The sequence below is a fragment of the Apteryx rowi genome, unplaced genomic scaffold (genome assembly GCF_003343035.1).
Source record: "Apteryx rowi isolate R43461 unplaced genomic scaffold, aptRow1 scaffold_167, whole genome shotgun sequence".
In the NCBI taxonomy this organism is placed as follows: Eukaryota; Metazoa; Chordata; class Aves; order Apterygiformes; family Apterygidae; genus Apteryx; species Apteryx rowi.
The window spans coordinates 937,837-964,744 of NW_020447941.1; the positions used below are offsets into that span (position 1 = coordinate 937,837).

Consider the following 26,908-nt stretch of genomic DNA (forward strand, 5'->3'; position numbering starts at 1 on the left):
CCTTTGAATTGCAGACCAAAGAGCCAAGAGCATAATATCAGGCCTGGAGGTTCGTTGAACTCCCCCTTGCGAGAGAAGCGTAGAAGACATGGACGTGGGGAGGGAAAGCTGGCGAAGCGGTAGAGGAACGCGCGGGAAACGAGAAGATGAGGCAGAATTCCCTTCTTGTACTTGCGTGCGCAGTCGCATCCGTCCTTGCTGGGTCGGAGTATTGTTAGAAGGGGATTTGGGCTCCATGAAAAACTTAGTGAATGAAGAGCAGATGAACGTTCATTCATTAAATTGCAAGTGAAATAGGTGAACGTACAAAATCAGTCTTTGTTGAATTCTGTACAGTACAATGCATTTCTCATCATGATCCCGTTAATGTTTTGAAAATACTTCTTTTTTTATAGAACCAGAACATGGCATGAATAATTGTACTTCTAAACAAACGAGTTTAGATAGCAGCAGTGACCTCACCGTTTCTGTGACTGAAGAGGATGAGATGATAAATACCACTGAACCACAGCAGAGTCTAGAAGACGCATATAGCGAGATGGCGTTAAAAGCAGTAAACTCGGAACAAGGAAGAGACGCCCGTTCTGTAGAACGTTTTTCTTTGCAGTCATCAAATCTTCGTAYGACAGAGGAAGAGCCCTCGGTCAGCTCAGCACCAGAAGGGTATGTCCTTATGTCTTGTCTTACTGCTGTTAGTCATTTGTTAGTGTTACCCTGAAGGCTGAAATATGATGCAAAAATTCACATGCAGGTGGGCAAATTTCTTAAGTTTTAGAAAAATCCTGTAGTGTGGGCCTGTATTTTGGTTTATCTAAGATGTGTACAGTGATACTGTTCATGTGCCTGGTCTTTCCTTTGTGCCCCCCCTTTTCCCCTTAAATATTTTCATGAATTTCCATAAAGGACTAGAGATAACATTTCTACTGTTTTGGGGGGGGTGAGGAAAGACRAATGTGTGCCCCCACTGAGGAGAAAAGCTGTAGACTGAACTCAGGTTGTTTCTTCCAGTTGAGCTCCYGTTAGCCATCAGCACGCACACGTCAGTGAGACAGCGCAAGTCAGGCTTGGAGCTTGCCACTGTATTGACTGCAGCTTGCCCCGCTGGCTAGTGGGAAACTGGTGGGTGCAGCCAGAACCACAGGGAAGGTGCAGGAATATATGGCCCAAGTCAATGGAGAAGTGTTTGCTTAGTATCTCACTGCATGTGTGTTAGTGATTAAATGACTTCAAATAACTCTTTCAGTTCAGAGATGGGCAAGTTAAATATGTTTGTTGTTAAAGTGTAATAAATATATTCTTTATATATAAGCAAATTTTATTTTAATATGTTTATTTAATAGTACCTATAATTTACTGAACTGCATGCTCTGGTTAAAATTTCCAGCTGGTTAAAGTTTCTGAGCATTTCCTTCAGAGTAGCTGAGAGAGAATGAAAAAAGTTTGGTTCAAGTCATGCAGGAAGGTGGTTTTACTTCCTTGCTGTGGTTAAATGGATCAGTTCAAACTGGAATCACTTGTTCCTGGTCTGTTATTTAAATGCTTCCATTATCTCATAGCACATAAATGCGATCAATTAGGAAGAATGATTTCTTTGCKCAGTAGACTTAAGATCTCAGGATTGCTGTCCTGCAAGCACCTCGCTGCTCGAGTCTCCACTTCTTCTTCTTGCTGCTTTTGTTGTAGGAGTCTCTTCATCGTTCTTCCCCCACTTCCTCTCTATCTCCTATTTCTTCTGAAAGTCTGTTTGCTGCCACTGGTTCCTGTTGCAGTGTTTCATGTCCATGTTCCCTTTGACCTTGCTGTCCCACCACTGCCTTACCTTCCCCCATCYCAATTTTAGTTTTAACCTACAGTGGTTCTGTTGCTCGTGGCTTTATTCTGCCTCTTCTCCCTCAGCGGCACATTTGTTTTCCTACCTCTGTTTTTCCTTCTCTTCCTTCCCCGCATACCTCTTGCCCKGTTGGCCAGCCTTTCTGCTCTTCACAAGCCCTACAGCATTCTTGAGGAAAAGCCTCTTTTTGCCTGTACGTGCCGCTTTCTCGGGTGCGCGCTTGCACCCCCTCGCCTTGCTTTTGCTCTCCACTTGTATTCCAGCTGGTGCCACTGTCGGCCGGGCTTTTTCTCGCCTTCATGCTGGAATTCTTCATAGGCAAAATGCTCCTAGCCGAAGTGGTAAAATATATACAGGGGTGGTTAAGAGGCGTATGAGCTAAACAAGGGATGGTGGTTGTAGGTTGGGGAGAGACCATGTACAAAAGGAAATAGCATTTTTAGCCAGGGAGAGAGTGATGAAAGTTCTCTTGCCATTTTTTTCTGTTTTGGTTGTTTGCGGCTTTCTTTAACACATCCGTACTTCTTATTCATGTTCAGGTCTTATTGGATACTGATTTCAATATTAGCTTGTATTATAATGGGYGACAATTGAGCAGAAACTAACGGCCATCAAAATACACTCCTGAAACTTTATAATTTCACTTTTGCAAACCCACGTATCAGACTGCTTAATGGAAACATCATCTAATTTTACGTCTAAATAGCTTTTACAGAGTTTTTTCTTTTGTATAACACCTGTTAATCATAACACTTTGTAGGAAAGTTGCATAGAGCTCTTGCCTTTGCTGGAGAAGTCATAGCTGCGTGATGGTAACTTAACCTTTTGTTCTCTCCCTATAGATGTTAGTGATGTCTGGTTGTTCGTAAACCGATGAAAATATCGTGCTCTGTTCTCGAAGCCCGGCTAAATCATAAGAAAGGCTTCGCTGTTTGCATTATCTCTGGAGTGTGACTAAAACAGAATGTGAATGTTTCCCCTCACATTATGTCAAGCTGAATACCTCYGTTTCTCAAGGCCATAAAAGTGTGATCTCTGCTGTTATGTGTTTCTGCGGAAAAGATGTGAATTTTGTTTTGCCTGAAAATTGAAATCCAGATAAAATTTTCAGAAACTGCAGGTATGAAAGATCTTGTGAAGTGATGAGTAGTCTTTCCGTGGTTTGGTTTATAACCAAGCTTTTTAAGCGCATCTTTCCAGTGCACTTGAAATTCAAATCTATCTGAGTTTTATCAAGTAATTCATACGCTGAAAATCTTGGGGAAAAGTTTCCAAGTAATTAATACATGGACTTCAGTTATATAAACTACACAACCTGTAAAAATCCTTTTTTTTGTCTGAATGTATAATATCACAGTTCTTGACCTGAAATCCTTCCAGACAGTCCATGTGTTTTACTATTGTGGAACAACTTTGCCGGCTGAAGGAATGTGAGGAAATTATGCAAAACTATTAGTATTTGTTTGCTTCAGTTGACGTAGCTGCAGCTTGGACTCTTCCAACGTAGCTGTTCATTCTTAAGCAGTGTCATTGCTATGGCATAAATACTGAGTCCCGTTCATTGCCCTTCTTCTTTGGTCCGTTTGTATACTTTTGGTCTATTATATGAAATTAGTAAGAGCGACGGAGTAGAAAGGAGCTCCCGCATGCAGACAATCTTGCGATCATAACTCACTCGGGAAAAAGCAACCCAAAATCCTCGTTGCGTGTCAGGAAGCCGCAAGTTTACAGTTTGTGGAGAAAGACTTGTCTCTCCTACCTACCTTCAGAGGCACGATTGAAACAAGGTCTCCCCCCCGCCCCCCCCCAAAATAAGCTTATGTCCTATTTTTACCTCTAAGTCATTCTTTCTTTTCAGCCTACTTTCAAACTGGCATTTCCAGCTAGAAAAGTGATTGCTACTAACTTGGTCCCAACAGGTTATTAACCAAAGACACGTTAGGTTGCCCTGAAAGCTTGTTCAGTGTAAGSGTTGAAACTTCGTTACAGTGAATAGTGGAACCGGGTAATTTTGGTATCTCAGTAACTAAAAACGGTAACTTTTACCAAAGGATGYGCGTGTCTCTGAGCCCTGCTGGGTGGACCTCTTGAACAGTGCTTGTACAGGTCTCCTAAAGCTTGTACCGTGAACTCAACCGGTATGAAAGCGCTGCCTGGAGGGGCGACGGYTTCCCTGCGTCYGTYYGGTTCCCGAGCTCCGCAGAAAGGCRTCGGCGAGTACCTCGATTAACCGTGGTTTTGGGGGGGGATTGCCCTGTTTGTTAGGGGTAGCGCTGTAAGGGCAGCCGACTTCGTTTCGCCTCAGGTGAGCAGCTTTTGGGTAACTTCTGGTCTTCGGTCACTTGTTACAGGTTTGAACTGGTGAACCGGGGGGTGAAAGGCTCCGTATCCTTTTACCGTTCTTTAGAGTATCCAGCCTTTATTTAAGGGCTTAAAAAGGGGAGGGGGGGAGAGGGTCTCCGCGAATTAGTGCACAGAAAGATGATGACTATTTTAAGGCCTGTGTTGAAGGGGTGGAAAAAGGCAGAGCTTATGCCTGTGTTGCTTCAGCTGCATTGAAGAGGACTTAGCACAGATGGATTGTGCATTACAAAATGTAACACATAATTCAAGCTGTCAGCTTAATCAGACTGTTTCCAGGAAGCAACCTGTAAAAGAGAAGGACCTCTTGTTTGCTGACCCCTGATCCGTAGCCTGCTGCAGATTGTCATACGTTTTGTTTTTCTTTATGTTGGTGTCCCTTCCTTCCCCTTCTTTTTTTTATTATTGTATCCCCCTCAAGTGGCACCCTGGAAGGACCACCCAGGGGGAGTAAAACAATAGGCAATGAGTTAGCCGCTGAAATACAGGTTTTTGTAAGACTTCGGTAAAAGGAGAAGCACTGTTTAACTGCATATGTGATCTCCCTGGTATTGTTTTGCTTATTGAATGTCTAAGAACCTCAACTAAATGCACAGCAGTTCAAACTTAATTGTTCGCTGTTGTCAAACAATCTCGTAGAAAGCAAAGCTTTCGATATATCTTAACATAATCACAAAACTGATGTCAGTTTTAGTGTGATCAGCTTCCTGAGGGAGTATTAAAAATATTTAAAAATTAACTGCATAAATATGTCGGCTTCTACAACAAAAATCTTTATTTGTCTGCTGGCCTCCTTGAGAGCCTGTAGCCCAGCTGTGACGCTGCTTCATGGAGCTCTTCTGTGGAAAGTCCTCGACAAAGCAGGCAGTCTGAAATCAAAATCTGAATAGCTATTTACACCTCTGTAAAAGGATTAGCCATGCTTTATTGTTTCAAAGTTTAAGTCCTGATTTGCATCATTATAGAGGTGCAGCTTCATCAAAATCCGTCTTAGGTCCCAGTTATGTCTCTGTACCTGTAGGTGGTCACTAGATTTATTCTGATCCTGGAGGTGAAGGAATTAAACTACTCAGTGCAGGAGCAATTTGAATGCATTATTATGGGTCTGAATTGATATTTTTTTTTGGACAGTTTTAATGCTATTACAAATTATTACTGTATATGCTACCCATAGTTGCATGCTATTGCATAAGGGGAAGAGGATGTGTTTTGAGCTGTGYGATTTGTACATCTATCACTTCATGACTTTTCAGTTCGCATAGAGGCGAGGGAATTGCAGAGCTCTGGTCGGGGTTTTGATCTCGCTTCTCCGTAGGTCAGTGATGCTCCTACCTGGYGTTTCAGTTCAAGCCCGTTGACGTGAATCTCATGTCTGAGCATCTGAAACTTTTTCACAATTTCCAAATACCCTCGTTGTAGTTTGTTTTTATAAACAGCTCTTTTTGTGATCGCTTTATCTGAATAGTAATTTTTGTAACTCTTAAAGTTTGTATATTAGATTGTAGACTCATACCTGCAATATTTCATTATAACAGGGGAACTAGGTGAGAATTTAAACAACCAAAGGCATTTGTCCAGCACACGCATTTTATGGGCAATTACAGTATCAGAGGGGCAGCTAGAACTCCATACAGCTAAAAGTAAATAGTGAACGGGAAGGAAAAAAGATTTCTTTTTAGAGGCTCAGGTTCTGACTCTTTGCGGCAGACCAGCCGAAGAACAAATGAGAAGTTGCCATCACAGAAGTCAAGAATGAAAGAGGAAAGGGATCTTTTGATCAGATAGTTGACTTTGTGGGAGAGAGAGGCAGGAGAAGGTTAAACTTAGTATTAGCACTTTAGAGAAAGGGTGGTTTGATTGAACCTTCGGGAACTCTACCTTTTTGCTAAAGTACAGAAACTCATAAAGTAATGTGCTCTGAAAATGTGAGACTCCTGCAGGAAATGCAAGGAAGAAATGGCTTACGTTCTTTAGAAGTCTAAGAAAAATAACACTTAATGGAGTTTTAAGAAAACCCAGAAAATATTTCCAAATGTGATATGCTAGATTTCCCAGTGTTGTTTGCTCATGTGTTTTATGATGCATTCAAAACAAGTTGTTGCAAAAATAAAACTAAATCTTGATCTTTCTTCTACTGCTTGCAGCATTTTAAAACCATCTCTTGATTTTTGTGGTGTCCTTTCCGTATTAAACATCTTCCTGAGGCATTTATTACATTTAGAGGTATTCTGTTGGACATTGAAATATCTGCCTTTTTCAATAGCTATAAAGAAGCTGGATATGTAAGGACTGACTTGCTTGGTGTCTTTTTCAGTTTTGAACAAGGAGAAAGTGTGGGGGGAAAAAAATCCAGTCTAAAAAAAAAAAAACCCAAAAAACAGTTTATTTTAATCAGGACTTGATTTGTCATTAGTGAAGTTGAAGTTTGACATTACTATGTAATAAGCCATAGAACACAGTTTTGGTTTGACCTGCGGGACCAATTTGATTTGACAGCTGCCATTTGAAATTTTTTACTGGGTAAAATGCATACCTCCCTTGCCGTGCTCTTTATTTAATAGTTTTGCCATTTTAACTCATGGTCATTCTCTCCTCTGCTTTAAGTAGAGCAAGCCTCTGCTCAACCAAGGCAACTACAGAGCCCATGGGGCAAAATCACCTGCATGGGGGATGAGCTTAGAACATCAAGAAAACGTTCATAAAAGCAAAAAGAAGTAAATGCAGAAATCGGGCCTAATGAGATTCGCCCTTGAGGCGTGAATGTGCTCAAATACCTTCTGCCCGTAGCACGTGGATCCTTTGTGAACCTCTCGGTGGTCAACAGTGAAGGTTACTCATTGATATTACAGTATTAGGGTTTATAAATTCTGAGCTGTGATTTTGCGTATTGAGTTATTAGTATTGACTGTCGCTACGTGTGACCAAGTTGCCAAAGTCAGGACCAACAGCGTTGCGTTTGGCATTGGCAGGAGCGCAGGAGAACGCGTGCGGTAAGAAAGGACACCAGTTTTCTTTACAGATAGTCCCCCTAGCACGTACTGTTTCTTTGGAAACAAGTAAGCCGAAGTATACAAAGAGGGACTGTGTGCAGAAATGTGAAAGGAATTGTTGGAGGTTTGGAATTTTTTTCTTATTTCTACAGAGCTCCAGCAACACGTGGGTTTTTTTTTTTTCCCGAGACTGTCTGCATACTTGGTGTACAGAAATGGCTGTATTGGCTTTTTAAAGTTACTTATGGAGGTCTCCATGTCTCGCTCTTTCTCTTCCTCTGTGCGCACACGTTTTCATTGCGGAATTTGCTGCCTGTCTTTGTCAGGTGTTTTAGCTCTTTTGTAAAACACTTCTGTGGGAGCGTAAAAGCGAAAATGAGGGTATTTGTTTGCAGCTTGTGTTGGAAATGTGTTTAAAATACCCGTAGTAACTTAGTCTGTAACTACTGTTTGTGATCTGTCYGCAGGGATCGTTTGACGTTTGAAGGCTTCTCTCGTTTACTGCAGTTCGTAGAAGATTTGGTCGAGATAGCAAGCCCCAGGTGCTTGGCGTTGTACCAGAGAGGAGGAAGCAGCAGTGCTGCCGAGATGAAGCAGCTAATAAGGTTAATGTCCCTTTCGTCTGAGCTGCTGTCGCTGTCCTGAGTTAGATAGCAGAAATTAGAGAAGACTATAGTGCTTCCTATTCCTTAATCCCATCTCATTTGTTTTTGTTTGCTTGCTGTAGTACRTCTAGCTGTAATGTTTATAATAATTTCATTGTTGATTACTTACAAGGTTTTAATTTAATTCAGGTGAGTAATGACTTAGTTGTTACCTAGCAGCTGTACAGTAGCCTTTTGAGCTGTGAGCTAGTAGTCGTCACTCTTTTGGTGACAAATGCCTGGTGCAGAGAGCGTGTGAGCTCCTGCAAATAAACATTTGCAGTTGCTAAGAAGCCTCCCTCCCCTTCCACCGTTTTAATGTCATCAGAGAGCTGAAATATAGCACTCAGAACTACATACTCAAATTATTTCAACAAATATGCCTTCTTAAATTTATCACTTTTTGCAACCTTGCTCCACAGATCTCTTAGGTGAAGTAAATACTTATTTCCAAGTGCGAGTTTGTCTCCTTAAAGTGGCTAATAATGCTTGTACTGAGGTAAAGAATAATAACCAGAAAAATAATTTCTCGAGTTAAGAGTGAAAAGGCTCACCAATACTCATATATTAACAAAAATGAAATCGCATAAACCCTGGCAGACATTCCACACCACTGTGCTTCTACTTACAAGAGCTGCGAATGGCTTTATAACTTCATTTAAAATTAAATGTCAGCCTCTGTAAACTAGCATTCTCAAAAAAAAAAGTAATTGTTAGAAGATGATGGAAAAAGGGTTTCCAGCAGGCTTGGCCTGTGTAGGCTACCATTAGATATGGTTTCCTGCAATGTAATTGCTGTGACTGTAGTGTATTCGGGGCTGCCCGAACAAGAAATAGTTTCCTCACGACAGCTCCCTTAATGGATGTATGCAGGTTCCTCTTGTTTTTACGCCAGAGTTTAACATTATGCACGTGAACAAGCTCCTGAATGCTACTCGGGTTACTTTTCTGTCCTGTTAAACGGGTTTTCATGGTTCTCTATGTAAAGGTGGTCTTTTTCTTCCTGCCATGGCATATGGCTATCAAATCTCCTCTCCCAAATAAAATGCGTGTGAATGCTTCCTCTCTAGAAACAGGTGATCGATACTTTCAGTGTAACATCTACTGCAAGTAGACCTTGCAGAGCTGTTTCCTGATGAGAATAATTAGAGCGACCGCTTTTAAGGGGTGGGGGGAAGCCCTTGCTCCTTCCTTGAGATTGATCCAAACCGTCTTTTCAGCCAATTAACGTGCTCATGTTAGGTTCCTTTCACTCGGAGGGAGACCTTTTTTCAGGAGTGACGTGATTCACTGTCAAAAAGCAAAAGTTTGAAATTATTATTTTCTGAGCGTTGTTTTTAATATCACTGTTCTGTACTATGTCTTTTCAAAAGACTTAGCTGTGGATGTTTTGCTGTCTATGTTGTTCTGCTGGTTATTCTATTAGCCAAAAGAATTATTACAGATTCTGCATCCAAACCTATTCTAGCTCTCTCTCTTGGCTTTAAATAAACATTTCATGTAGCACTTGCTTTATTTTGTAGCTTTTGTAATCAGACCRGCAGTTTGAAAGAAGAAGACCTTGAAGCGTGTGAAGCAGTTGTCCTTCATCAGCTTCAGGGTTTATTACAGAGCATACTGAATGGATGCCTCCTACCTGAGAAAACACTCAATGTTAAAGGTAGAGCTATGGGAGAGGAGCAAATCAGGTATCGTAAACACAAAACTTATGTATTTGTATGATTAACGTTTTTTTTACCATCCAGATCTGTTTGTGATGCTTTTGTGAAGAGAAAGCATAACCTAGGTCAGACTTGTGATTGACATTAAAAACAAAGATTTGAGTGGTGATCTTCTCGTGTCTCAATATCAGCTATGTGGTTCTAAATRAGAAGATTAAGCACATTTTCAGTGGTCAGTTGTTTAAAGCATTTTGAGTAAACTCTTCTCTTTAAAAGTTGGTGCATCAATTTATTTTTTARGTGTTAATTATAAAACTTTTTCATTAAGATATGCATCATGTAACTTTGTCGTTACCTTTCACTGTCTGAGTGAGAGACATGGGGTAAAATCTTGTCTCAGAGACTATCAGTAGAAGTTTGTGTTAAACATTTAAGTGTTAAACATTTAATTTGTTAAACATTTAGTATATTACAAACATTTAATGTACCTCACATACATCTGCATATGCAGGAAAGCAGATAGGATGACTTTACAGGAAAAAAGTAGCTTTTGAGTTGCCTAATTGGTAATAGATTTTATTCTACCAGGCAGAGCTCGGCCTTGGTTTCTAGTGTCTCACCCTGAGTTTGTTACGTTTCTCATCCTAGTTTCCTTTGACAAGGAGGGGAAAAACAGACCTCTTATCCAGTAGTATTTATTTTCAGTGCGAGTGTTGGAAACATGAGGATGTAATTTTGAGAGGTGGATTTTTTTTTCTGTGAAGCAGAAGATGCATATATCCTTCAAAAACAGTAAACCACAGTTATTCAAAATACTTTTTTTCCTATGTGTATGCTACAGGGACAAAGGATAATTGGTTTTAAGGCCTTTTAATGAAGTAATGAAAACAGAATTTCCATTCTTTTTTTTGTTTACGTTCTGTCTAGAACTTCATCCATGCTACAGGCTCAGAAGTGCTTAAGTGTTAGCAGGATCAGGGCACTTGTTAGCACTGAAGAATCATCTATTTAACTGCGTCTGGTTTTCCTTCAGAGGCAGATTATCTCTCTGAGCACTAATGTTATTGCAGAATTTCCTAAATGTTTTTTTAGGGAAGAACACTTGCAGAGTTAATTGAAACTCATTCTTCTGCAGTTTGTGAAATTTCATTGGAGCAATTGGAAAAACAAACATCTTCGACAAATACAGTTGGAGTATCACACTYTTTCTCAAAATTAATGAACTAACTTTGAGAAAATGACTGTGGAAGTGGGTTCCTAGCAGAGTGCTTAATAGAATAAGTGAGGTTTTACTAAGAATAAGACTAGGAGCTGCAGGTGAGGAAACAGTTTAATACCTCCTGACACTGAATCTCATGATTAATCCGGAGACCTTGGGACATTCGATTACCTGTATTGTCATTGTCCCCCTCCAACCCCCAGCTTTTTCAAAATTTGCAGTAGTGAAAAGTGATTTCTTGTGGTTTTGCTTTTAAAGACTTCAAAAGTGCAAAATGGAACGCTATGAATTAATGAAAAAATGAGTTACGTATTTTCCTACAAAATGTTGAACTGCTTTGTCCAGCTCTGGTCAAGTAAATGAGTAGTGTGGCATGCGTATGAATAACATAGGATTTGGTAAATCTTGTTGACATGTTATCTCAGTAGTACTTACTTTTGTTCTTCAGGTCAGAGCAGCAATTGGATCTTGCCATGTTATGGGCTTGTTTGAGGAAACATGCCTTGTTCTTGAAAAAGCACCGCGTTTTGCTCACAGACGAAGTGGCGAAGATGTTCGACACCTTGCTGGTTTCAGAAGAAAACGTGCAAGATGCTCAGGTTAGCACTTATTTGCCCATCTGTTTCGCTCGTTATTTGTCAACTCCTCTGTGCGAGCCTGTGCTGCTGACGGACCGAGCAGAACATAAAAAATGGGCCTTTTTAGTGTAAAGAACTACTAGACTGAACAGTCTGCAGCTCCTGTCAGATTCCTTGCACTGATTCTTATGATCGCTGGTCCTGTGTTCTCACTTCTTTTCCCTTTTCCACTTCTGCAGTGATGACAAAAATGCGGATATAAGGGGTTTGTAAGAGAAACGTGGGTGCTTACGAAATTTAAAGCAGTGCGAAAACAGTGGTCAGGTGGGTCCCAAGAGATTTCCAGCTATAACAACATTTCACAGAAAAACCTGGTAGTCTGAGTTAAATGAGCCTTTAAACCACCTACAGCTTTATGAAGTTGAAAGAACTCCCTGAAGTCTGTCTGGGAATATATTGGCTGCAGCAAGGTTCTAGAGCAGTGTTAAAATGTTCAGCGTCAACAAAACTTAGTAGGTGAGTAGCTACGTTGCATTTGTTTCAGTTCCTGAAGGCTCTGCAGAGGAGCCCGTGCACAGAATGTGCTATACGAGAAAGGTCCAACTGCAGAGCTGTAAAATCTTGGGGTTTTGTTTGTTTGGTTGCAGGTCAAGACTTAACTTTCCAGACAAAGCAAAGATTAGTCTTTGGTTGTATTTGAAAATGATGTTTGCTTATTTGTAGTTTTAAGATTTCTGAGTTACCTAAACGCTGCCTTCTGTGAAGGTGTCCTCTGACCACAAGGGTAGGGGTAGTTTTATTCTGCTGTGGCTACTTGAAGGTGGAGCAGTTTGGCTTTTCATGGTGTCTGAAATTCTCTCGGGATACAAGAAGAGAGAGACGAAACTTCAAAGAGACGAAGCGAGCCTGTCCTGGTTTGCGTTCCCGTAGCACAGTGCTGGAGGAACACACGGAGGACGCAGCGCACACAAGAACAGATGTTTTTTCTCTTGAAGTCGGGGTTGTAAGTCGTCAGCCACAGCAGTAACTTCAGTCTCATCCGCTTGCTTTACCGTGGCAGCTGGGTGTGTTGTGCTGATGCGAGCACCGCTGGGATAAAAAAGCCGGATAAACCGCGGTGTCTGCCAGGAAGATGGTGATGCACTGACGGGCGTTCCTGCCCGGCTCTGCTGCGTCGCGACCTGGGGCAAGAAGTGTTCGAGTGTAGGTGGGGGACGTGGCGTCTGTGCAAGGCTAGACGCTAGCCCCTGTGGGGAGGCTCTTTGGAAACAGTGATTTTGGTACCTATTTCTGGGCCGTTTTTTTATTAAAGGCTTATCCAGGGCTTGTAAAGATTTCGGTGAAAGAAACTAGCTTTGCTTGTTTTAGGTACAGAACGGAGGATGAAGAAAATAGGAATAGCCATGCTGCTCAATTCACAGCTTCTATTTTTGGAAATAGTTTATTTTTTATACACATATGTGCGTGTGTAAGTATTTATAGCCTTTGGCTCCGTTTCTAGCATGTGAACATCTCGCTTAAGAAATGTTATTTTTAAACAGGAACAAAATAATTCTTCAGAATCATTCCGATTAAATGAGAATTTAAATGAACTTGGTAATCATTAAACGGCCTAGCCCATCATTCATACTTAAACTTCATCTTAAGCTTCCCGAGTACTCCACTTGTGCTTAACTGAGATCCCAAAAGGCTCCATTTTTGCAAAGAAAATTCCTACCATTTAGTAATATCTTATTACAAAGGCACGTAACATGTTTAGATCTTAGCAGTGATATGAGTTGGATTTTTTTCAGCGTGCTCAACAAATCCAGCCAGTAAATGTAAACTTCTTTCCCTGTCTGGGGTATAGCTTTATCAACAAAGGAATCGTAAAGCGATATAATGATCGGTCAAACTTCCCCAGGCTTAACTGCTTTTACGTTTTCACGAAAAGAACTCATCAATTTACAACTAAGGGCCTTTTTTTTTCTTTTCTATATATATTTTTTTCTTCCAGAATGCTTCTTGCAGTGGTATTGTATCAAAAGTGTAATGGAATCAACAGAACCTACTTAACTCTTGCCACGGAGAATAAATGCTCTCTGACAATATGGAGTGTTCAGGCAAACATTACTGTACTGGTTTATTAAAGGCAGAGTAAAATGAAGAGATCACCAAAACAAGTGTTTCTCAGGATAGAACATTCTCCTGCCATTAATTAAGTAGTTCAGATGCTTTTTCTTTTTTTATCTTGCTCTTTTTATTTTGAAAGAGAAACCCTAATACCATAGAAAAATAAGGTACTTAAGGACCAAGTGTGGCATTGAAGAATCAAGTAATACTGAAGTGCTTGACTAGAAATTGTTTTTTTTCTCAGGATCTCTATCTCACTTAGTGTGCTGTCTGATCAGAGATACAGCAGTCAACATGGATGTGTGTATTCATAATTCGACTGTAAGAAAAATATAATATGTAAATCAATGATACCTAGAGACTAAATTGCACTGTTAAAATTGGCCCTGTGCTTTTAATAGTATCCGATACTTTTATTTTAAGGACCGAATGACAAGGAGTTATCATTCATTAACCAGTCTTCAAGGTAATTAGAAAGTGGATAGGGAGAGAATATAATTTTTTCATTTGTCTCAAAATAAGCATACACACGCACACTCACCCCACTTCATCCCATGAAGAAAATACCCTCCTAAAGACCCTAAAGAGCTTATCTGTTTTCCACTGTTCAGACCATTCATATATTTAAATAAGTTCACATGTTTGCTGTGGTGCAAATTTATCACAAGGCTTGTATCATCCGTCTTTCGCTGTGACTTAATAGCTTTTTATAGTGAATGATCTATTTTTTTCTTTTGAAAAATAGAATCATGTTTAATATACTAAATATGCGGAGAATTTTACAAATAGCGTGCTTATTCTTCTTAAACTTTAATTTATAAGGTTATAAACTAACTGTTTAAAAACAAAAAAACAAAGCCAACAACAACAACAAAAAAAAAAGAGTTGGCAGTTTGATAGACCAGCTAGTGCCCTGACCTCTTTTTGCTACAAATCCAGAGTAAATAGCTTTGTACGGCAGCTGGGATGAATGCATGATGAATTGCGTCTTCCCGGGTTCCCAGTACGGCCGTCCGGTCTGGAACGGTTGCTCTGTCGCTGTCACAAGTCCCAGGTCGGGGCTCCCACATTCATTTCCGCGCGTTGGAAGCGTAGCGAAATCCTTTAGCTTTGGGTCTCAGCGCCGCGCGACRGAACATCGCCGTTAAGGCCCCTTCTTGCTCGTTGGCAAGCGCAGGGCACGTTTGACGCCGAACAATGCCGAGACCGTAACTRAAGGTTTCCTTGTAGTCGGCGGTGCTAGTGCTCAAGTTTGACGTACGCTTCTTGTCCGCTGACCGCAAAGCGCTTGGCCAAGGAAGGTGTGATCCCCGTTCTCCTCGTCGTACCCGCTGGAAAACCAGCGTCCAAACGCCTCGTCTCCTCCGGAGCAGCGTCCGAGCCGCAGACCCGGCAGTAGAATTTGGGTCTCCGGCCACCAGTCTGGTGGGCTCGGACGCTCCCTAGGTGATGTATGGGATCAGTCCTGGGAAAAAAAGTCATCCGCAAGTAACTTCTTCACTGCCTCTGCATTGAGAATTAATAAGTCTTTGAATCAGTCCACAGTTAAAAAGATGGCCTGCCCCCCTCTTCGTGAAATCTCTTCTAGAGGCTGTTACAGAGGTTAAATGGACTAAACTTTTTGCTCTAATTTTTTTCTTTACACTGTCTGTAGTTTAAAAAAATATATATAAGCATGCGTGCGTATATATGTATATATAGGTATGTATATATATATAAAAGCATACCACCAGACCAAATATATTTGCAGAACTTATTTTTCCTCTAATTTTTTTAATAAAAAGTTAAAACAGCAGTTTGCACTGCTTTGTTATATTTTTTAGTTTTAATAACGTTTGAAAGACACATAATGAAAATGTAGTATTTCGGTAAACTGTATACTTTCAATTATAGCCAAGGTAATTTCTTTTTTCTGCATGTGGATAAATAATTTGTATTCAGGGCTTAAAACATTCGGTCAAGTAAAAGATCCAAACAGGGAATGTATCTTTGTGCTGGTGATAGATAAATACCGTGCATAAAATCATAATTGTATATGAAACCTTTTACAAAGTTAATGAAAGTTCAATAAGGCAAGTGCTTTATGGGTCAATATATGCAGTAATATTCTCTTTATTGCTATGTGTTATTGTGGCTCATGCATTTAATGCTTATATTATCTGTTAAACAGGATTCATTCACTTAAATTTATCCTCAGATGCGTTATGTACTTTGAAACCTCTTATTTCTAAGCAGGCTGCACAGGACCGTAGCAATATAAAATATATAATGTGCATGTACAGAAACAGTTGCTTTACCATAAGGATTTATATAATGTGATTGGGAATACATATACAGCCTGTACCTAAAGATCTTAAATATTTAAGGTCCTGAAGTTTGAGTTTCAGGCCCCTGTTGATGACTTGTTTCTCTGAGGGCTGGAAAATCTGCCAGGTGCCGCCTTGCACAGCGCCATCCCCCAGCCTTGCAACGCAGCTAAAACGTGCCCGGCCTCCTCAGCTGGAGTCGGACCTCGTGAGACACCTTGCCCTGGCCGGACAGATGGACCCRTCCGGTTAACGCCGCTCTCCCTCACGCCACCAGCCGGGTCCCGTCAACGCTTGCCATCTTGGGAGCGTTTGGTGCTGACCGGCAGGCCTAGCTTCTTCTTCAACGTCTTCAGGGCATCTTCAGCTCCTCACGTTGGGTTGTCCTGCTACTTCTCCCTAGGGAACCTCGTTCGTGTTTCTGTAGTCTCCCTTTCTCTGCTGCCAGTGCAGTCGGTCTTTCTGTCTACCTGCTGGTCCGGTCCTGTCCTCTTCTCTTCTGTCTTACAGTCAGTTTTTTCTTCTCTCGTGGATCTCTCCTCTTGCATTATCCATCTTAAGAAAACTGGGCATTACCCTTACGGATAGGGAGTTGACTGCCCAGAGGTTCTTAGTGCGCTTCCGTTTTGGCAGCGTAAGCTGGTCTCCTAGCTGTGAGGGTTACGGACTTGAGTGTCTTTCTCGGCCGAGTTGTCCTCCTGCGCGAATAAGAGCAGCRTGGGAGCCGTGCTCGCCCCGATGCAGACGGTAAACGTTCTGGAATCGCTTTGGTCCCTGTCGCTCTGAGCGTCGAACCTTGGCTCTCTTGGTGAGAACCTTCTYTGCTGAAGGTGTGTCAAGAAGCCTTTTTATCCGGATTGATTATGGTATTAAAGTTTACRCTTACTACTCGTATTTATTGACGGTGGTTCATGTCTATGTAGATGTTAAATGATACTACAAATAGGTGAATGAATTAATTCTGATATGGGAAACTTTGCACTGAGCTAAACTGCTAAATGGGAATGAATTCCTTCATGAAGAAAGATTTCCCAACCCTATCTGTAATTTAAGACTTTTCTTTTTTCATTAAAAAAGGAAACTTAAAATAACCTTTTTTTTTTGGATGGAACAGCTGCTTGCTCCTGTTGTTTTCGTATGATGACTTCCCATGCCTAAGGTTAATTTAAAAAAATAGTCAGTGAAAATTATTTGCTTAAGACTCAAAAGTTGCGATTCTGGGTTCCTGGATAAATATGGGATTAACGAGGAGAAGGGAAAAGTGCAAGAATAATATTTTCCTGTGGGTCTGAAATGTTTTTACTTGAAGACATTCCATTCTCTTGGGTAAATATAAATAATGTCACAAAAACTGGGATTATTTCTGAGGTGTTAGTCCACATCCCYGAAGGCTGACTTTATTTGTTGAACAAGTATCTAATTAGATAATTGTTCAACAAATAGATACAATAGATAATAGAACAAATAATAATAATTAGATAATTAGAGCATAAATCTAGTAGATTTTAAAGAATCAAGTCTGTATTTTTTCTTACAAAATAAGAATAGTATACAAGTTAAAAAGAGATAGGAAAGATGCCAAAAAGCCTTTCCTGCTGCTGATGGAATAATAAACATCAGAAAATGCTTTCTGCTGTTCTCAKAAATGAGCTTTATGAGGCAGCACTCGGCATTTTCGACACACATAGATGATAACCTTAGAAGTGCTTGCTTTATGTTAAGCCTGCTTTTAACTCAGCCGTATTTATGCCATGTTCAGCTCCCTATAAAAATATTGGCTTTCATCTTCTTTTTTTTTCTGAGTTAAAAATATGTTTAATTATAGAGGTCTGAATAGTGCYGCTGCAGACATCAGTATGCATAGACAGGAGAGGATAAACTTTATGAATGTGCAATAATAATACAGATTAAAATCTGAATCGAGTCTGACAGAAGCTAGCTTTGGCAAGCTCTGGACCATGCTCTTTGACTTCAGATGTATTGACCTAGGYGTTGTTTTAAATCCTAACTATCGCAAACAGTGTGGATTAACTTGCCTTATGCCTGTGTGCCTGAAATGGAGAGGGAAATTTTTTTGTGTGTCTGTTACTGTTGCAGCCGAGATAATACACCCTTATATTTTGTCTACTGCGAACGTCTGGGGCACAGAATACTGAGAATTTCCAGAAAACGTAGCAATTAAAACAATTAAAGTTTGTATTTCTTCAAGGCAGAATGTAATTCCTAAGCTAGCACTGATTCAACTCAGAGGTAATTTGATATCTAACAAAAACACCCTGGAAAGAGATTACACTGTAAAGTGCAGATTAGCTCAAATGTATGTTGGAAAACGTTGCTGCTCGAGACTCAGGATAATAGAGCTGCGGTTATTTTTTGTTTTTTTAACGCTGTAGGCTCTACCGTTGTCGAGAGAGGTCCTTCCAGAGGAGTGTGAAGACAGGTCATCTGTTCCGAGTAATGAATCATCCTACAGCTTGCCATCGATTCTCAACGACAGCGGGGAAATAAAGCAGGCGGAACGGGCTCGCTGGCTTGGCGGCGGTGGTGCGAGGGACCGAGGTAACAAATGGGGAAAGGTCTGTCTGCGCGCTCAAAGTTGGTGGTGTAAACGTGTCCCTATCAAAAACCTGTAGGGAGCTGTATTATAGCGATTGGTAAATTAATATATGTTTTTAATGAACTTTGGGTGGTGCTCTTAAATATTTCCACTGTAATCATTCTTGTTACTTCATTAAAATGAATGGTACCTATTGGGACTCTTCTTTTTCTGTAGTAGAAAAATCAAACTTTGGGGCAATTACTAAAGATGGATCTATGCATGTACATATATTTTAAAAAAGTCTGCCATTTAGAAGTCATATGATGTATTAGTTAAATTTTTATTATAAAGCCAGACTGCAGAATAAATTTGCAAAAATAATGGGATTTATGCAAAGGAAGGTATGCGTTTCAGTTTCCAAGCTTAAAAGGTGAATGTTTGTGAACATGTAGTTAATCCCTTTCAAGGAGGAAGTAATATATGAGCCCACTAATAACGAGGAGATGGTAACTTGCTCCGTGTGCTCTCAGAGCGTTGCTTACATCAAAGCCTAAAGGAGACGGGCAATTAGGTTGCAAGGCTCTTTACCCAGAGAATGTAAACAAGCTGACTGAGGCCTCCTAAATTCCTGCTACTTTTATCCGCGGAGGAGATGGAGACTTTGATTTAAACTAATTTTCTGTGGTCGGTGTGATATATGCTATTGCTGTCGGGCTGCCGCACAAGATTGCAGAGTTACTGTTGGTTGGTTGTTTCTTAAATCCCGTTGGGTCTTAAATTATTTAAGACATTTGGGTAGCTTATCCTTTTCTCTGGAAGCTACAGAGAGACACAGTAGCATCACATACGAGTAAAGTTCACAGTAGGCTCCTCTTTTAAGAACCGTAATGGATAGTTTAGATCAATAAACAAGGGATAACAAAAGTGCAAAATTAAAGGGAGTAGGGCTTAAAAGAAAACAAACCGGTCAGATCATTGCGACTTTGAAATGTTTCGTTATTGTGTGTTCACATACAGAAGTCACAAGCTGGTGTGAAGATGAGAGCAAGGAAGAAAGCGTGCTAGAAAAGATTCCTATTACAGGTAAAAGTAATGGCTGCATATTAACCTCAAATACAGTATTCAACTTTATTATATAATCAAAACATTGCGTTTTAGTGGTTTGGATCCACTAATAGTGAGTAAATCCAGCTACTACACACTGAGCGCAAAGATTAAACATAAGATCATAAAGTACACGCTTACGTTAACATAAACCGGGATGGAAAATAACAGTGCCTGTTTAATTCCTTGTAATCATGTTATACGTTTAAACCGTGTGAATATCCTGTCATTTAGCCTTTCAGGTCTTAGTATCAGTGTTACGAAGGTCACTCTCCACGGGGAAGATCCAGTAATTATACGGCAAACTACAGATGTTTCTGATTTGATTCTTTTCTTTCCTCTAGTAATTGAATGTGTATCATTAGAATAAGCGCAGAAAAAAATTGCGCTAGACAGGAAGCTGTGCTTTTGCCTCTGTTACAAAAGCAGTCTGATAATACAAAATTTTGAGCAATAAGGTTTTATCAAGACTTGTTAAGATCTTCCTGTAGCAGATGTTTTGTGCCTGTTCAGAATCCTGAAATATCACTGCTTCTTAGTTCTAAAGTATCGATAACACATTAGTATTCAGCACAGAACTCTTTTCAAGAAGTCTCAATTTGCTATCACTTTATTTTGTAAAGTGGTGGGCTGCTTCATTATGAATTTTGATGTTTGGCTAAATATTTATGCAGGTGTGTGCTCTGAAAAAGAAAAGGTACTAGGGCATCTGTTTGTACAACACRTGCTGTTTGTTTTCTGCTTTTTTATGGCTTAAAAATAGCATGTCTTTCTGAGAGCGAGTCATGTTTCTACAGAGGTTTTCCACTGCTGCTTTTTGAGCCTGATTTGCAGCTGAAATATAAAAATGTGCTTCTTGTATTTCTGATTTTTACTGCAATAGTAATATTCCTGTTAGACAAAAAAAACTTAAGATTTTTGAGGTTTTGAAAGTAGACTGCTTTCTATTTTTATATTTTTTTAAATGTCCTTCAGTCAAACATGGTGATGCTTTTTTTTTAAAGATGAATTGCATTGATTTTTTTCAGCTGAATTTAAGAAAAGCACACAAACCACAAGCCATTCAAATCTTTTAAAAGAAACAAAACACGCTTCTCATTTGAAAATTAATCAAAAAGTTCATGTAACTTGATTGTTTTGATAGCTTGTAGTTTAAGATGATTCCAATTTTGGGGAGTGCAGTTGAGGTTCCACAAACCGGTGGCAGTACCAGCTAGACCAAGGTAGGAAACTCTGGCTTTCTGCGAGTAATGCCATCACCGTTATGGGCTGCGGGGGGGTTTCAGAGACTCAGTAGCTGGCCCTGCTGGCTCTCGCCCCTTCCTCCCACCTCCCGTAATTTTATGACGTGCCTATACTCTTTTTCGTTACGAAGCCTAACGTTTTGTACAAATTTGTTGGAGAACTGTCTACTGCAGTTTTTCCTGCTGGGGACCTGGATCGTGCGTATGACTGGTTCCCGCGTGAAAGAACGGTTAGAGTCCTAGTGGTAGCTGCGGCTAGGACTGAGGCCAAGCCACGGTGGACGTATCCCTTCCTTACTTCCACCGTTCCTTCTATGCGGAACGGCAACACAAAGAGCAATGCTTCCTATTTGTACAAATGCTGAGAAACTCCTCTAGTCTAAATCCTGGAAAAAGTAACTTTAAGATCAGTTCGTTCTGAATTCTGCTCTATTTACTACTTTTGTTGCAGCATGCTTTCAGTAGCTAGCGTTCTCATGGCCTCTAAGAGTGAGACTTTTCATATCTCGCTTGAAAGCAAAGTTACTTCTTTCAGATGCTATTCATCTTCAATCCATGATCTTCTCCAGGCTTGTTGTTCTCTTTTGGCTTCTCAGTCTTCTAGCCTGTCACTATCTTTCTTTTTGCTCATCATTATATGCTGTAGACTGTAGCCCTGGAACACTGAAATTGTTCAGTGCTTAAAACAGAGGCAGTATTTCTGTGTGTTGCCTTTTGGGCTCAAATGCCTTGTTTGAGGGTTTTGTGTGTGTGATGTTTTTTAATGTTTTTTTTTATGTCAGTTCTATACATGACCGTTCTGCTATACAATTTTTGCTAAGCTTAATGGATACAAATTTTTTCAGTACTCGCTGAATTCTTTAAGGGCTTCTTTGCAGTAAAGCTTTAGTTTGAAACATTGGAAGCCTTGAGGCTTTGTGGGTTTTTGATGGACTTTATTTTGGGAGCTGGGTGGATGTGCTTCAGAACGTTCCTTTAGGTCCGTGATGAAACTTTATGAAAGCTTCTGTAGTTTTGGTTTATTTTTCTTGTATTTCCATTACAGAAAAAAAAGAACAGAAATATTTCTGTATCTTTAATATTCTGTAAATATCCAGAGATGTTTGTGTATTGCCTGTAGAGGAGAAGGAGAAAGCTTTGTGGCTTTGGGAATGTGGATATGGTTTTAAAAAAGAGCGAGTGTGTTCACTGCTTTAGAGTCATAGCTGGCATGGTGTTGGATGTCACTTAGAAATATTTTTGTTGGGTACTTTAAACTACTTATTGAGGACTCCGCTTGGAATTCCTCTACATAGAGGCTTAGATTGAAATATCTGCTGAGCTGTTGAATCCTAACTTCATGATAGCACCCACTGATCTGTTGTCGTGATTGCTCAAACATCCACATCAAAATTGCAGTCTCTACAGTGTCTTAATGCTTCTTTACCCCTTGCATGACAGCTGACCCTGGCAGTAAAATTGACCTCTAATTTATCTCATGAGTCATCTCTGTGAAAGTGTTCAAAAGCAGAAGTCAGCAAAGAGACACAACTTCATCGTGCTCATCCAAAAAGCTCTTCTCCTCAGATGTTTCAGAGCTGTAGGGCTCAGATGTATCCCTTCTTCAGAATGCTAAATTTAAAGAAGAATTTAGGAAATGTGGAGGGATTCCCTCAGTAATATAAGTGCCATTAGAGATCTCAGTCTCAACAGTCAGATTTATCAACGCAGGCAGTACACATTTCAGGGCTTGTTCATGGAGGACGATGACACTTGGTCATTCCAGAGCTGTAGTTAGTCCAAGCAATACTGAGTCATTAGACAGGAGGGGAAGAGTGTTCCTGAAGACGAGTGCCCATGTGTCAAGGTGTCAAATTGACTGCTAGCTAGGATTGGGAGTCCTCCTTAAACAAGATCGCTGTGACCTTCTGTCTTTGAGTTTGGTATATTGGATTTGAAGAACATCTTGCATCTCCATTTTGTTATCGCTTACCTAAACAGTGCTCTCCCCCCCCCACACACACCCCCAGGACATATTCAGCTTTGCGTCTCATTTTTTTCCATTCAAGAATGTGGCCAGAGCAACAGTAGTAACAGACAGACTACCTGATGCTGGGATTTGTGGTGTAAATGTTAGTCTTCTGTAGCTGCTGTCAGCCTTATCTGACTGAAGGGCAACTGAGGTTATGGAAGAGGCCCTTGACCTGTCCTTGTATTTGATACAAGTATCTCTTGATAAGCATGTTAGTCACAAGAGCTACTTCCCTTATCTTCAAGTAATCTTGGAGGTAGCAAAAAATCTGGAGAAAGCTTGAGGAACTTCCATTCTCTATAGGGAAATTGGAAGTTGTTTGTAAAACATTCTTCTCTGTGTTTTGGGGTTTTTTTCTTCTTCTTCCCCTCTTGATTATTGTTGCAGGAGCACCTCCTCTTCCCCAAAGCGTAGGCAATACCCATGCTACAAAGATTACAGGATGTGGCAACTGAGTTGGAGATCGTGGGCACTTGTTTATCAGCGGCAAAAAACCAAGGGTGTCAATCCTCGCTTCTGAAAGCGTTGACAAAATGTTTTGCTATCTCCAAAGTAGTCAGGTCGTGTCCCACCTTTGTTAATCTCCCAAGGCTTCCATTTCAGAAGAAGGCTTCAAGCTTTCTACCTGGATGGCCCTAGCTGTGCTAAGCAATGTGTCCTTAACTTTTTTTCCTTTCCTGTGGGGAATCTCTTGACGCCTACTTATCCAACTGCAGCACGAAGTTGAAGCCTAACCCCTCTGGTGCTGGAAAGGGTGGGTGTACCTGGCTTTGGTTAGAACAGGAGCAACGACCCTTCCCGTCTGTGGCGGTGGAAGTGAGCTTTTCAAGTCCGTTGTCAAAGGGGGTGGCATGCAGCTTATAGCATGAAGGTGATTCCTACTGAGAGCCTTGTCCTAAGCTTGTAGAGGGCCACCTTGCGTTGACTGACCTCCAACAGGTTATATTTTGTATACAGTACCACTTTTAGGCTAAGTTAGAATATCAGAGAAGAGATTTTATTAACAGATGAGATTTTATTAATAGCAGTCTCATTTTATACCGAGGGTTGTGTAAGGGTAGAGAAGAATATGTGGACTCATTCTAGTTTTCTTCCTGGATGCCTTCTGATTTTTATCTTGGGGAGACGTGAAAAAAAAAGTGTTTGACTTCTTTGCTGTTCATGAGGTAGGTGAATAATGGGAGATATAAAATGATAAAATCTGTTATTTTTGGTTTTGCTGGATGACTGCTTCTTTTTGCTGTCTCTTAAGTAGGAAACTGCTGATTTTATTGAAGGGGCAGGTTTGTTAAATCTTTAACAAAATAGAATCTCTTCCTTCCCTTTATTTATGTCTTTGACTTAAATAGATATTAAAGTTATAAGGCATTTGAATAAAAATGGCATCCTTCTCTACTCATCAAGCTTCACTTTTACAACATCCAGAATACCACATTCCATCTGCTTTCCAGGTATAAAATCTCTAATGTTAGAAATAAGCAGGAAAAAAACCTCTTAAGAAGGAAAAAAAAAAATTAGTCCTTCTTTATATATCATAAAGAAACATGAAAGGGCACAAATCCAATTCTGGTTTCCTTTTTAGGTCAACCTTAATGAGCCAATAATCCTGCCAACACTTTTCCCACACCCACACATCCTTCCTGGTGAGGTCCTCCTTTGAACTTGAAGTTGAAAGGTTCTTGAGGTTCCACTCTTGGAGTGGACTAATAAAGGCATTAAGTCTACCCAACTTTTTGCTTCATTTGATATCAATCGATTAGAAACTGCTGTTATGAAAAAGTTCATCTGTAAATGACTGGTAGCTGTTGTGATCTGACAGAACTACAACAGGAAAGTTTAATATTGCGTGTTTTATTTAAATTAGAGTAATTTAGATTGCATACCCCAGTAGGTGATACTCTGTTGCCCAACTTATTTAAGTTTGGGGAAAGACCTCAAAGTATTTCATAGTTATGACTTGTGGCTGAGAATTCTTGTTCAATCTTTAAATTGAGGCAGCAGCTTTTGAAAGTGTTCTCACTAGATTACTTTCAAATACTCCTGCATTGGGATTTCCTGAGTTGGCTGGTCATCAAAAATTTCTCCTCTTGGGAGGATAGCATTGTATGTTGGTCTCTTGTAAGTATTTTATTTTATTTTATTTTTCCCCCCCTTTTAAAAAAAGGGTATTTGGGGGTATTTGTTAGGTGTTGACCAACTTCTGAACATTATTTATGGCGGTGTTCTGTTCAGATTTTAATTTTTAGACTTTTTTCCATCTATTTGCCCTCCAAAAAGCCCATTCTTCCATCGGATTTGCAGCTAGCATCCATCCTCTCTGTGTATGTGAGTTTTATTTTATAGCAAGGGAAATCAGTGCTAATGAAGGGCTGTATACGTGACAGCACTCAACGCTCTGGCCACATGAGAGGGGTGTGCATAGTTGCTGTTTGTGTTCTGACAGTGTCACGGTAGCTAATACCCCATGCTGTTTTAATCCTTGATTAGCTCTTTGAAGATTATCAGCAAGTGCAGTAATAGTATTATTTGGGTGGGGGAGATTATTCAGATTTAAAGTTCTGCTGGGCGAGGACTATTGCTAGTTTCTCTTTTGGTGCAGCACCTGGCAGTATGGGAACCCAGACCTAACAGGACTTTTGAACGCTAGGCAGTGTAAATATTGCCAAGGGAACTGTAAAAACACAGGGCTTGCCAGCTCACTTGAGCCTGGTAATATTCCATTCGAAGCATTATTAACTCTGAAGAATAGCGACAGTTGAACTAGCCAGGCTGCCAACTATTACACTGTTGATAAAATTGCACAGAAAAAGCAAAGTTGCTTTGTTGGGTAGCTTCTCATTTGGATACCAGAGAAGGATGCAGATGGATGTTTTAGTTGAGTTTGCAAAGCCCATGGTATCTCTTGTTCTTCGACCTGACCTTTGTTTGCATATGGAATTATTTACTGTTATTGGAAATAATGAATGATAGCGATTTATAGCTCTTAGGTGTCACTTTATCATCAAGAGGTAAGGGGCTGGAAGATGCTGCCTTCATCTTGAAATCCAGGATGTGTTGCCAAAGACAGACACAGTCTACATTTCTCTTTTCAGACTTAAGTTCTGTCTTTAAAAATTTCTCTTATTAGTTAGAAGTTTGTCCTTCTTACTGCTTCAGAAGGCTGCTCAGAATCCACGTTTCCAGTGGTGGAAAATGTCTTCTCATTTTCAATCAGTTTCTTGTTTGTCTGGATCTTTTGGGGTTCAGCGTGGTCTTTATCAGCATTGTCTTTCGGTATAGTTCTTTCTCTTTCTGATATTTCGGTATGTATGGCGCTAAGTTTATCCAGAACAGTTCTGCTGTTGTGGAAATGGAGTTAAGGAAAAAGTGTTTTGCTTTGTGTTAAATATACTGCAGGTGTTTTATCTGAGATGCTGTAGTCTCCTACAGCAGAAACTGGAACTTTAGGGAATGCCCCTTGTGCAAGGGATGAGATTTTTTGGAAGGAGAAAAGAGTGTAATAGACTGAAGATGGCAGAGCAACAAGGGTCAGATTTGAGGAGGCAGGTTGAAAGGAAAAAGAAGAGTCTGGCTGCTGGAGCGCACACCGTTCTGCTGTCTGAAGCCAGTGTCCTCCCGTTTCACCGCTTCTCCACTTCGTGCTACAGTGCTCTCGTTCCTCTGCCGGGAGAGCAGGACCTACTACTTCTATTGCTTGCTTGAGAGATCTGTTACTTGAGCAAAACTGAAATCTTTGACCTATGAAACGTATGGGCTGTACGTGAGCTCTGTGATTAATATAGTGCTATTTACCCAGTCTGTATTTTAAAAATTGGCAGCCTTCAAAATATTCACACCTTTTCCATTTACAGACATGTTGAGTCAAACACTTGGAGAATGTTTGTAGAAACGCAATTTGGCGTCTGGCTATTTATTCCCTGGGACTGTAATTGCAGTCAAGGTTTTTATGTGTAATAGACATATATTGATGTTTTTGATGTTTAGAAAGTGCGGGGCTTTTTATATCTCTGAGAAAGATAATATAATTAGTGACTTAGATCTTGGCCTCGTACTTGCAACATTTTAAAAATGAAGAGATATCACATCACTTTTTGTCGCTGAGTTGTTTGACTATAAATTAATAGACACTGGAACCTAGGCCATAGAGAACACATGGAGAATACATCTTCTTTCCAGTTTTGCACTGGTACAGTATGTTCGGGGTCAAAGATGATTTTAACTGCTCACCAGAACAAAATAATAGTGATTCGTTTTGTAGTGGTCAGTGGGTTTTTTTGTTGTTTTTTGTTTTTTCTCGGAATTGGTGGT

General features: G+C 40.2%; 1 protein-coding gene across 6 annotated transcripts in view; it reads left to right on the plus strand.

Moving 5' to 3' along the window:
* KIZ (kizuna centrosomal protein) overlaps positions 1-26,908 on the plus strand; it is a 67,224-nt gene that overhangs the window by 24,882 nt on the left and 15,434 nt on the right. For 5 of the 6 annotated variants that reach the window (XM_026060221.1, XM_026060219.1, XM_026060216.1 and 2 more), the window contains 6 exons: positions 396-663; positions 7,650-7,787; positions 9,350-9,514; positions 11,155-11,305; positions 18,096-18,261; positions 19,259-19,324. In XM_026060221.1, coding sequence (XP_025916006.1) covers positions 396-663; positions 7,650-7,787; positions 9,350-9,514; positions 11,155-11,305; positions 18,096-18,261; positions 19,259-19,324 — 954 coding nt within the window. The remainder of the gene's footprint in view (positions 1-395; positions 664-7,649; positions 7,788-9,349; positions 9,515-11,154; positions 11,306-18,095; positions 18,262-19,258; positions 19,325-26,908) is intronic. The other variant, XM_026060220.1, reaches the window with a different exon arrangement.